Here is a 12,289-nt window from a genome sequence, read left to right on the forward strand (position 1 = left end):
TACTGGCTATGAAAAAACTTTCTCAAAACCAACTCTTGGATCAAAGAAGAAATCAAAACCCCAAATGGAAACTATCTATAAAATAGTAATAGAAACATTACTGTGGCGGAAACTGTTGGCCGCCTCCCCAGTATCCATTCTCCTTTCTCTTTTTACTAATAGAATATTGATTTTGTTTGGTGCATCAAAAACCATCTAAAAAACCCTATTTCCCAGCCTCCCTTCAGCTGAGGATGGTTGTGTGATTAAGTTCTCACCGGCACGGTGGCTCCCATCTGTAATCCTAGCACTCTGGGAGGCTGAGGCGGGAGGATTGCTCAAGGTCAAGAGTTTGAGACCAGCCTGAGCAAGGCAGAGACCCTGTCTCTACTAAAAATAGAAAGATATTACTTGGCCAACTAAAAATATATAGAAAAAATTAGCCAGGCATGGTGGTACATGCCTGTAGTCCCAGCCACTTGGGAGGCTGAGGCAGGAGGATCACTTGAGCCCAGGGGTTTGAGGTTGCTGTGAGCTAGGCTGACGCCACGGCACTCACTCTAGCCCAGGCAACACAGTGAGACTCTGTCTCAAAAAAAAAAAAAAGTTCTTACCAATAAGATGTAAGGAGTTATTGGTGGGTGGGCTTCCAGGAAAGCTCCTTGAAAAGGAAGTTGGCTCATCTGGCCTTTGGTGGTATATGTGTTCCTGGCTCAGCCATCTTGTAATCATAAGGTGTCTAATATATGTCAAAGATGAGTGGAAAGATAGAAGAGGTGTTCCTCGTAAATATCCTGGGATCTGTTCCAGCCCTGGACTTCCTACCTCTAAGCAAAAAATCCTAACTTCAGTCTTAAGCTGCTCTTTTGGGTCTCTTTGTTAGTTGGAGCTGATATAATTCCCAAGTAACACAGTTACATACCACAATTTATGTGACTACATTAAAGAAAGCAAATAAACAAATGAAGCATCCAAGTCAAGAAGTTGGAAATAGAACAACAGAATAAGATGAAGGAAAGCAGGAGGAAATCATAAAGATCAAACCAGAACTCAGTGACATAGAAAATTAAAAAAGAATGATAAATCTAAGAGCTAGTTCTTAAGACAAACAGCAATTAAAAGAATATATACATGTATTCTACTAGTCTAATCAAGAAATTGAAGAAAGCACAAAATTAGATAATGAGAAATATATGTAGAAGAAATTAAATGATTTATACTTTGCACAAATTTATTGTGCAAATAAATTGGAAAATGTAGATGAAACAGTTGATTTTCTTGGAAAATATGCCACCAGATTGAGTCCAGAATAGAAAGAAAACTCTAAAAGGCTCCTAAAAGTCAAAGAAATGAGACAGCTGTTATCTTGACCAGTTGTTGCTCCTGGGTCTCCTTTGCTGTTGGAGTATTTCAGAGTATAGAGGTAAATTTCTGCTGGGAGGACCTCAGAGCGTGGGTAGGGTGGACATCCTGCTTGGTGAGCTGTCTGCGGTCATCTGACAAGGCTGGCCGCACGCCAGAAAGGTGAAGGTGGCATCAGGACCTATCACAACATGGAGAGCTCTGAGTTGTGTTCTTTTTTTTTTTTTTTTTAAACACTTTTCAGATCAATATGCTACTTGAACTGATTCCTTAGAGTCAAAATGTTTTAAACATTGTATTTAAATAACTAGGGGGTTAAACTTCCAAAGCAGGATTGTCCATTAAAAAAGGCCTAAAAGTGTTTTGAGAGGAAAATGAACAGAATAGGAAAAAGAGAAGAATGGTGAGCATCAGAATTCCTTACCTCTTAATTATTTTCATGGAAAATTACCTAATTCTCAAATGCTGGTAAGTGGAACGTCCTATTGGTTAAAAATAAATAGCACAAAGGGTGAGGAAACCAACTAAGGGGGAAAGAAAGCAACTGAATCAGCCACAAGCTGGAAACAGAATAATGAAGTTATGCCAAAGGCGTCAGGTCATTACACCAGTTGTCTACCCTCAGGCCAGGGTTCAAGCTCACAGTTGACAAAACACAGTGGTCACGTGGGCTCGAGGGTGACCAGAAGAGCCTGTGTGGCTGAGTCAGGGGAGGGTGGCAGCTCAGCATTTGGTTCTGAAGTGTCTTTGCTGTTTAAAGTGTCTTGTCTTCCTTGAACTTTGAAGTTTCCCCCTCATGATTATTCCAATCTTGATTTAAATAGATGTAATTCTAACTTAATGTCTCCATTTCCCCCTGGTAGCTGGAACAGTGAACCATGGAGCTGTATTTTGGAGAATATCAACACGTGCAGCAGGAATACGGGGTCCACCTGAGACTTGCAAGTGATGAGACCAAAAGGTCGAGGAATTCGCAGCACGCTAAGGCGGGCTCCTATGGCGTCAGTATTAGGGTCCAGGGCATCGACGGCCACCCCTACATAGTCCTGAATAACACGGAGCGGTGTCTAGCAGGCACATCTTTTTCTGAAAATGGGCCACCATTTCCACCTCCAGTGACAAATAACCTTCCTCTACATTCCAGCAACGGTCCCGTGCTAACCGGGAACAGCGCAGAATTGCAGCTCCCAGAAAACCCATACGCCCAACCCAGCCAAATAAAAAACCCGAAGCCTCCCTCTCTCCACGAGGGCAAGAATGGAGTTCTAGATGGCAAAGATGGGCCAGTGAAGACATCCCACGTGCTGAACTTTCAGAAACACCCAGAGCTTTTGCAGCCTTACGACCCCGAAAAGAGTGAGTTGAGCTTACAAAACCACCGACCTCCTGAGAGTCATTGGCTAAAAACTTTAACGGAAGAAAATACCAACAACAAGAAGCCCTGGACTTGCTTTCCCAAACCTAGCACTTCCCAGCCTACCAGCCCTGCCTCGGAAGACCTGGCCAGATCCAGCGTGACGGCCATTCGTTTGTGCAGCTCCGTGGTCATCGATGACCCCAAAAAGCAGACCTCGGTGTGCGTGAACGTTCAGAGCTGCACCAAGGAGGGCGCGGGAGAAGAGGCCCTTTGCCCTGGCGGGAGGCCCCTGGCTGCCCACAGCCCACACGCCCACCCCGAAGCCAAGAGAACCAGGCCGGACGTTCTTCCCTTCCGGCGACAGGATTCCGCAGGGCCGGTCCTGGACGGAGCCCGGTCCCGGAGGTCGTCCTCGTCATCGACAACCCCCACCTCAGCCACCTCTCTGTACAGGTTTTTGCTGGACGACCAGGACTGCGCCATCCATGCCGACAACGTCAACCGTCATGAAAACAGAAGGTATATCCCCTTCTTGCCGGGAACCGGGCGGGACATCGACACGGGACCCATTCCGGGTGTGGATCAGCTAATTGAAAAATTCGACCAAAAACCCGGACTTCAGAGGAGAGGAAGGTCTGGGAAGCGGAACAGAATCAGCCCAGACGACAGGAAAAGGTCCAGAAGCGTGGATAGCGCCTTTCCGTTTGGTCTGCAGGGGAACTCGGAGTACCTGACGGAATTCAGCAGGAACCTGGGCAAGTCGAGCGAGCACCTGCTCCGGCCGTCCCAGGTGTGTCCCCAGCGGGCGCCCTGTCGGGAGCACCGCGGCGGGAGGCAGAGCGCGGGCCGCGCCTTTGCCAAGCTGCAGGGGGCGGCGCAGGGGGCTGCCCACCCCAGGCCTCCCCAGCAGAACAAAAGTGGGAAAGTTCCGGAAACCAGAGGTAGTCAGGAAAGCACATCGACTGGTGCGTCTTCCCTCCCGGCACAGAGTAAAAAGGAGGAGGAAATAAAAACAGCCACCGCTACGTTGCTGTTACAGAATCGGGCCGTACCAACCACCTCACCTGATTCTGGTGCCAAGAAAATTTCTGTGAAGACATTTTCGTCCACCTCAAGCACTCAGGTAACAAACACTAGTGTGGTTCCTGTCTTGTTTTGCTTTTTTTCTTTCTGAGTGATCTAAATCATGTACTCGTGCTGCAGGAGGAGGTCATAGGGATTTCAGTCTTGAATCAGGAATTGCACATCTGATTTTTTTTTAGGATCAGTTTATGCCCTACCAACGATGTCCTATTGCCAGTTGTGTAGTTTTCTGGGTTCTTTTAAGCACAGCTGGATTCCCTGTGTGGTCTTTCTGTGAAGTAGCTTGTCAAACTCTCCAGAGAGGCTTCAGTTTTCTGTTTGTGTGTGTGTGAAATCTGAAAGTATGCAGAAACTGTTTCCGCACAGAGCTTGAACGGTTAGGTTTATGTAGATGTATTAATTTTCCTCATGAAATTGAGGGGACCGGGTTAATTTCTAGCCTGAGAAATTAGGTTAATCCTAATTTAGGTTAATTGTATGTAAAGCGATGGAATGTAAGTGGCACCTTTAGTGTTTGGGTAGTCACAATAAAAAATAATGATATTGATAAAAATGATAACGAGGTTGGTTAAGGGCCAGGCACTATTTGTTGTGTATTATAGGATTACATCAGCCCTATGAAGATAGGTACTATTAACCTCCATTTACAGGTGAGAAAATTGAGATGAGGAGAGAAGTTAAGGGACTCACCTAAGGTGACAGAGCTAAGTGTTGTTACTGGCTATAATGAGGATGCTTACCTGGGGCATTGTTTTTGGAAAGTAGGAATGTGTTTAGAAGCCTCTGCTTCGGGGGTTCTGCCGCCTTCCCGGAAATGTCTAGTGATCTAATAGCAGATGTTCTGTTCCAGGCCACACCGGATCTCTTAAAGGGCCAACAAGAGCTCACTCAGCAAACCAATGAAGAGACGGCCAAGCAGATACTTTACAATTACCTCAAAGAAGGGTTAGTGATTTTCCTTAAAGAGCAAAGCATTGCCATTTCTAGTGGGACTCTTAATTTCCTTTTCTGAGGCCTTGTATATTTTACCTTTCCTTCTGCCCTGTGTGAGCCATTGGAGGGTAAAGACTCCGTGGGTGAAGTTTTCATGACAGCATTCAAGTCTTGGGTGGTAGGGGCTGGGGGAGGGGAGTGTAGTAAAAGGCATCATACATTACAAGCTAAAAATGATTATATTTTTTATTATTATTTTTGGGGGGGACAGAGTCTCAACTCTGTTGCCCGGGCTAGAGTGCCATTGCGTCAGCCCAGCTCACGGCAACCTCAAACTCCTGGGCTCAAGCAATCCTCCTGCCTCAGCCTCCTGCGTAGCTGGAAATACAGGCATGTGCCACCGTACCCGGCTAATTTTTTCTATTTTTTAGTTGTTTGGCTAATTTCTTTCTATTTATAGTAGAGACGGGGTCTCGCTCTTGCTCAGGCTGGTCTCGAACTCCTGAGCTCAAGCAATCCTCCCGCCTCAGCCTCCCAGAGTGCTAGGATTAAAAATGATTATATTTTTTAAACAACTCTTTACTGTTTCCAAAGCAAATTCAAAGATAAGAAGAATGTCTGCTGTTCAGGCTTGAATATCACAGTCTACCATCACCTTGAGTTCTTTTGTGCACAGTAGTTCTCAACCAACCCTAATTAGAAGTTGCCAGTGAAAACACCCCCCTCCCCTCCTCAGAGTGAACACTGGCCAGGAGCCCCTGCTTCCATTATTTCTAAAGCATGTGTGAGTCATTTAAAAGCAGCACTTTCCATACTTATCTTGGGGGTTGCTGTTGGAATAATCTTGGTTTCAGTCCTTACTTAGATACTGTGCTGGAATTCTAAGGCGAGGAATTTGAAGTTTCTGTTTCACTTCTCTCATCAGATATGATTAAGAAGAAGAGAAAAACCTTTATAGCCTGACATGAGTGAAAACCTGCCTCTTGGCAAATACTCATTAGTAGTATGAAAACATTTTATATTTTTGTATCTTGCCTTAGAATTATTAATATTTGCCAGTATTATAACCAAAAAACTTCTTCTAGCTAAGAACTATTAACAGTTACTAGTATCTCTCTGTGAAGGGATTAAGGTGGAAGAACTTTTAGCTTTTAAAATTCTTTAAACTCTTTTATTTATTTTATTTTTACATTTTTGGCACATGACTATAGTGGGAGTTGCCTGTTTAAAAAATTTATTTTCAATCTTTTTCTTCTAATTGCTGGGCATGTGGTAGACGTTAATAAAACTTTTATCTGATTGTTACCTGTGGAAGTCCAGACAAAGGGCTGCCATGTGGACAGTCTTGGCTCAGGGGTTTTATTTTTTAAACAGAAGCTAAACAAGTGAAGAATACTGCAGATCACCTTAGTATAAGGTTTAAAGCAAAGTATGTACGTGTGGAAGTGAGAGAGAGACACATACAACAAACAAAAGAAGATTCCTTTTAGGATGAACATGAGGCATTTGAGTCAAATAGCAAATACTAAATTTTCACTGTATGTTTTCCCCAAGTTTATTTAGAATGTGGTATGTCTCTCACATATTTGAAAATGAAACCCTTGTTCCAAATTGAGCAGTAACATATAACAATATATTTGAAGAAAAATATACCATCCAGCCTGCTCCTCTCACACTGGTTTTGTTTGCAGCCTTAATTAATTCATACCTCTTGCAATCTGTCTTCTTAAAGGGCTTGTATATGTGTCATGGCATAAAAAAATACTCGGAGCCCAATGGTCACGTCCCTCATTGTTTTCTCTGCTGCTTCTTTTTCAGAAGCACCGATAATGATGATGCTACTAAAAGGAAGGTCAACTTGGTCTTTGAGAAAATCCAGACTTTAAAGTCTCGAGCAGCAGGGAATGCCCAAGGAAATAACCAAGTAAATTGAAGTTTTGTGTTTTGCAGAGTATATTGAGCAGGGAATATGGTAAAAAAAAAAAAACTTGCTGTTTCTTCAGTCTGTTTGTTTATATTTGGTGGGAAGTTTCCTAAATAGTGAACAGTACTAATCATGTTTTAAATATTGTTCATTTGCATCAGGCCTTTCGTTGAGAAAGGTTTTAAGATATTTTATTTAAAAATACATACACTATAACAAGTGATATAAATAGGTGGTGAGATTTACAAGGGGTAAATAAGAATAGGAAGACTGAAATGACATCGTGGATGGAAAACTCTAGCACTGTTATAGGCTTAGACCCCAGCTCTGGGACTTCAGGTGTGAAAGAGAATGAGGACTAGAGACTGGTGAAGCCGACCAGCATTGGTGCAGGGGAAGGAAGGAGTGGACTGGTGCCAGGTTATTGTTTAAAAACTGCTTGTGTCATTGATTGTGCTGAATTTGAGTTGGTACTTAGAGATTTTTTTGGCTAAAGAAGGAATCATCTCATATTGGATAAACATCTACTATATGCTAGACATAACTCGTGCCCTGAAAGGAAGTAGCACTTAAAAGGATGTTGAGAAACACTTGCTCCTCAACTCTACACCACCTTGTATTAGGACTCATTTCTTGCTTGTGTACTTCCTTCACCTCCCAGGGGAATTCTGCCTGGGCAGCAAAGAGAAGATACCCAGAGGCAGGTAACCCCAAGCTTGTCTATAGCTTTGTCCCAACTTTGGAAACATATGTATAGAGAGTATTTTTAGGCATCAACTACCCTCTTTTCTCTTTACTACTTAGTATTCCAGCACTTAGCTGACCCATGACTGCTACTCTGGTTTTAGATAGAACAATGCTGTGTGTGTGTGTGTGTGTGTGTGTGTGTGTACACAGACACACACAATTCCCACTGGGGAATCTTTAAATCACGCACCTTGCTTTATAGGCAGCCTTTAGGAGCTCTCCATAGTTTTTAAAATTAGTTCAATATTTTATGCTAAAACTCTTAAATCTAAATTATCATCATGATTCTTGCTTTTTGTTTACCTTCATATTCTTAAGAAGAACCCAGCCATTGGCCTTGATGTTAAGATGGTCACTGTGGGTCACAGACTGGGGACAACTAGCCCAAACTGGGGAAGTCAGAATAGTCCTTCTGGAGACAGTGACACTAATGGTGTCCCAAAAGATCACAGTCTAAAAATACATTTCTCAAAAGAAGACATACAGATAGCCAATAAATATAGGCAGAAATGCTCAATGTCACTATATCATCAGGAAGACATAAATGAAAACCACAATGAGGAATCATCTCACCCTAGTACTGAAGGCCATTATGAAAAAGAGAAAAAAAATAACAAATGCTGGTAAGGATGCAAAAAAAGGGGGACTCTTATTCTCTGTTGGTGGGAATCCAAGCTAGTACTCTCACTATGGAGAACAGTGTGGGGGTCCCTCAAAAACTTACAAATGGAACTACCATATGATCCAGCAATCCCACTACTGGGAATTTATCCAAAGGAAAGGAAACCATTATATCAGAGAGACATCTGCACCCCATGTTTATTGCAGCACTATTCACAGTAGCCAAGATATGGAATTAGCCTAGGTGTCCAACAACAGATGAATGGGTAAAGAAAATGTGGTCTGTATACACCGTGGAATACCCTTCAGCCATAAAAAAGAATGAGACCATGTCATTTGCAGTGACGTGGATGGAGCTGGAGGTTGTTAAGTGAAACAAGCCAGGCACAGAGTGTTGAACACCGCGTGTTCTTACTCACATGTGGAAGCTAAAAAAATTGTAGTAAAAAGTAGAACAGAGGATACCAGAGGCTGGGGAGGGTAGGGTGAAGGGAGGGATATGGAGAGATTTGTTAAAGGATTAAAGAAGAGATCATAGAATTCGCTGTGAGAAGAAGGGTGTTCAGGTCAAGGGAACGGCACAAACAAATGTAAGAGGTGTGGGTTTGCCGGGTTTAGGGAACTGGAGGTATGTCGGTATAGCTGGAACACAGAGCCAGGCTGTGGGGAGGAAGGAATCACATAAGCAGTTTCCATTTCAGGCTGAAGGGCATGGGCTACCATTGATGGGTTTTATACAGCACACATACCGTTGTACTTGTAAAAGCCTATTCCTTTTGGAGCATACCACTGTATTTGTAAAAGTTTATTCCTTTTGGAGCTTTTGGAGAGAGGTAGGATTAGAGAACAAGAGACTAATTAAGAAGCTGTGGACGAATCAGGCAAGAGATGATGAGAAGGTGAATTAAGACTCTAGTCGTCTGGCTCCAATCACAGTGCTGTTGCTGTTTAATTGCCCACATTTTCCTCCCTCTTATGTTCTGAATCTGATTATTTGCTGGCAAAAGTTTTGAAGTTTTATCGTCTTGGTGTCAGTTAAGTGACTACTTAGCAGAGGATGTGAGACCCCTCTGCCTTACGGACTGAGACGGTGTTGGAAAACCGCAAGGCAGGTAGAGTTTTTGTTTGCGAAGGAACAATGTACAAGTCCCCCATGGGGTTAGATTTCAGTTTCTAAATGGAATGTTTTCATTTTGCCCAAGAAAACTGGAAGTCCTGTGTTTGTGCAGTTGGGTTCCAGTCTCCTTCTTAGCAGTAGGTGGGGAAGTACCTTGTTCCAAGTTCATCACATGCAACTCACACCTGGATTCAGGGGCATGTGAGCCAACATGCTGCTTTTTCCAGCTCTGACTCCTGCTTTTATCTCTTCCCCTCAGCTATTTGTGGTTTTGGAATCACGTTTCTGTAGGGTTTTAGCCAAATCCTTTTGAGAGCATCATCCTGTTACTTCCATGGAAGAAAAAAATAAGAGATCCATTAATATTCATACTCAGATCAGAGATGCTATTTCCTAATAGATTCTCTTTAATCAGGTCCCTCTTCATTATGGAAATGTAACATCTAAAAGAAGAAAGCGAATTTAGCATACAGGTTGTGCAGAGAACGAGGGATAAACATCCCATTGGTGATTATGGATCAATAGTCTCCAAGTAATGAAAATTCTGTACCAAATGTACATACAAAGAGAACACAGAGATGTGGGCTTTGGGTATAACTTCGTGCAACAGATAAATCTTCAACAAATATTTATTTTTTATATTGTTTTATTAGGATATAACTTACAGTAAAGTTGCACAAATCTCAACTGTATAGTTCACTGGATTTTTAATATAGGTTTGCTTCCATGCAAACACCACCCAGATTAAGATACAGAACACTCCCATCACCTAGAAGGTTTCCTGTGCTTCTTCCCAATTAATTATACCCCCTCCTTTTGGAGGCAATTACATCCTGACTTCTATCATCTACATTAGTTTTATCTTTCTTGAATTTTGTACAAATAAAATTTTACAATATGTACTCTTGTATGTTTAGCTTCATTCTTCATTTCCTTAACATATGTCAGCAAGATTCATTAATGTTACATGTATCAGTAGCTATTTTGTATTGACATATAGCTTTCCTTTATATGAATATACCATAGTACATACTCTTGGTGGACATTTCCAGTTTTTGGCTATTAGGGATAAAGCTTCTATGAACATTATTGTACATTTTTTTTTTTTTTTTTGTAAACACATTCACTCATTTCTCTTGAGACTATGCCTAGGAATAAAATTGCTTGGTTGTAAAGTAGGCATATGTTTAGGTCTTAAATATTGCCAAATGATTTTACAAAGTGGTTGAAATGATTTATGCTCCCAACAGCAATGCATACCAATTCCAGTTGTGATATCTTCTGTGAAAGTTAGACTGTCTGTTTCATTGGTCTGCTTGTCTCTCCTTGCGTTAATACCATTTAGTTTTAATTCCTGAAACTTTGTAGTAAGCCTTGAAATCTGGTAATATATGTCCTCCAACTTTATTCCTCTTTAAGATTGTCTTCGCTATGCTAAGTCTTCTGCTTTTCCATGTAGACTATAGAATTGGCTTATCAATTTCCACCAAGAAAAATTCTCCAGGCATTTTGATTGGAATTATACTGACTGTATATGTAAGTTTGGTGAACCTGACATCTTAACATCATTGGTATTTTTATTCGTGGACAGGAACTTTCCCCCCATTTATTTACATCTTCAACTTCTCCCGGCAATATTCTGTGATTTTTGTTGTATAGGTCTTGCACATCTTTCATTTAGATTTATTCCTTTTCTAGTATTGTCCATTCCTTTTTGTACCTCTGCATTTCTATTAGGACTGTTTTCTTCCAGCCTCAAGAACTTTTCTGTTATATCCTGTAGTATTTTTGTATTGGCAGTGCATTCTGTCAGTGTCGTTTGTCTGAGAATGTCCTTTATTCACTCTCATTTGTGAGGAACTCTAGTTTGGTGAGTATTGTTCTGTTTCATAACTTTAAAGATACTGTCTTTTGATCCCATGGACTCCATTGGGAAGATAGCCATCATCCTTAGTGTGTTTCTCCTGAAAGCAATGTGTCTTTTCTCTCTGTCTGCTTTTAATATTTTATCTTTATTTTTAAGTTTTTAGAATTTTGATTATGATGTGCCTAAACATGTTTTTTTCTTGTATTCATCCTACTTGGGGTTCATGGAACTCTTGAATCAACAGGTTGCTGAAGTTTATCAACGTTGAAAAATTCTTGGCTGTTCTTTCTTTGAATATTGCTTTTTTCACATTCTCTCCTCAGATTCCCATTACATGTACTTTGGAAACTTTGATGATGTTGTTTATATCTCTTGGGCTCTATTCTGTGTGTGTGTGTGTGTGTGTGTGTGTGTGTGTGTGTGTGTATGTGTTTTGGTATATCAGGTATTCTGGATGTTTTCTATTGATTTTTCAAATTCATTAATCTTCTTTTCTGGCTATATCAGCCTTCTTTTAAGATTTGCTCTTTTAAGATGTCCTTAAAAGAACCTTTTTCTTCATCCTTCTTTAAAGGCAGTTCTTAAAAGAGTGAGATCTTAAATTTCAGATATTTTGTGTTGCTACTCAAGAATGGCTACTTGATTATATTTTTACAGAATCTAGTTATCTGTGGAACTCCATTTTTAAAATCCATTTTGTCCGTCCATCATTTTCTCTATTTAAAAAAATAATATTTGTTATTCTGATAGTCCTTATCTGATAACTCCAATCTCTGGGTCATCTCTGCCTCTATTGTCTATTTCATCCCTTGATCAGTGTTTTTCCTACTTCTTTGCATGTCTAGAATTTTCTTTTTATTGTATGCTAGACATAGTGAATGACGAGTTATAGCTGTTTTGGATTGCGCTATCTCCCCTTGAAGAATGTTGAGCTTTGTTTTGGCAGTCAGTTATTATAAATTACTGATAGACCACCTTGATTCTGCATGCTTGGTTGTTTTTGGCATTGTTAAGGTGGGTCTTTTTAAATTTTTGCCTTACTTCTACAGCATGACTCATATTCCTTTTTGGGGTTTCAAATGAATGCCAGGATGCCCATCCAGGTTTTTCTGTTTTGGCTGAGCTGGAACACGTAATCTTTTTATGGTCTCCATTGTTTTGTCTTTTCCAGTTTGTCATATATGTGGAATCATATAGTATGTCGCCTTTTCATATTGGCTTATTTCACATAGTTATATGTATTTAAGTTCTTTTCCATACCTTTCAATGGCTTGATAGTTTATTTCTTTTTAGTGTTGG

General features: G+C 41.0%; 1 protein-coding gene across 2 annotated transcripts in view; it reads left to right on the plus strand.

Annotated features, from left to right (window-relative positions):
• CGNL1 (cingulin like 1) overlaps nt 1-12,289 on the plus strand; it is a 168,339-nt gene that overhangs the window by 56,528 nt on the left and 99,522 nt on the right. For both annotated transcript variants that reach the window (XM_012783044.3, XM_076004409.1), the window contains exons 2-4: nt 2,205-3,821; nt 4,632-4,726; nt 6,533-6,638. In XM_012783044.3, coding sequence (XP_012638498.2) covers nt 2,220-3,821; nt 4,632-4,726; nt 6,533-6,638 — 1,803 coding nt within the window. In that variant the 5' untranslated portion in view covers nt 2,205-2,219. The remainder of the gene's footprint in view (nt 1-2,204; nt 3,822-4,631; nt 4,727-6,532; nt 6,639-12,289) is intronic.

This window comes from Microcebus murinus, chromosome 6, assembly GCF_040939455.1.
Source record: "Microcebus murinus isolate Inina chromosome 6, M.murinus_Inina_mat1.0, whole genome shotgun sequence".
In the NCBI taxonomy this organism is placed as follows: domain Eukaryota; kingdom Metazoa; phylum Chordata; class Mammalia; order Primates; family Cheirogaleidae; genus Microcebus; species Microcebus murinus.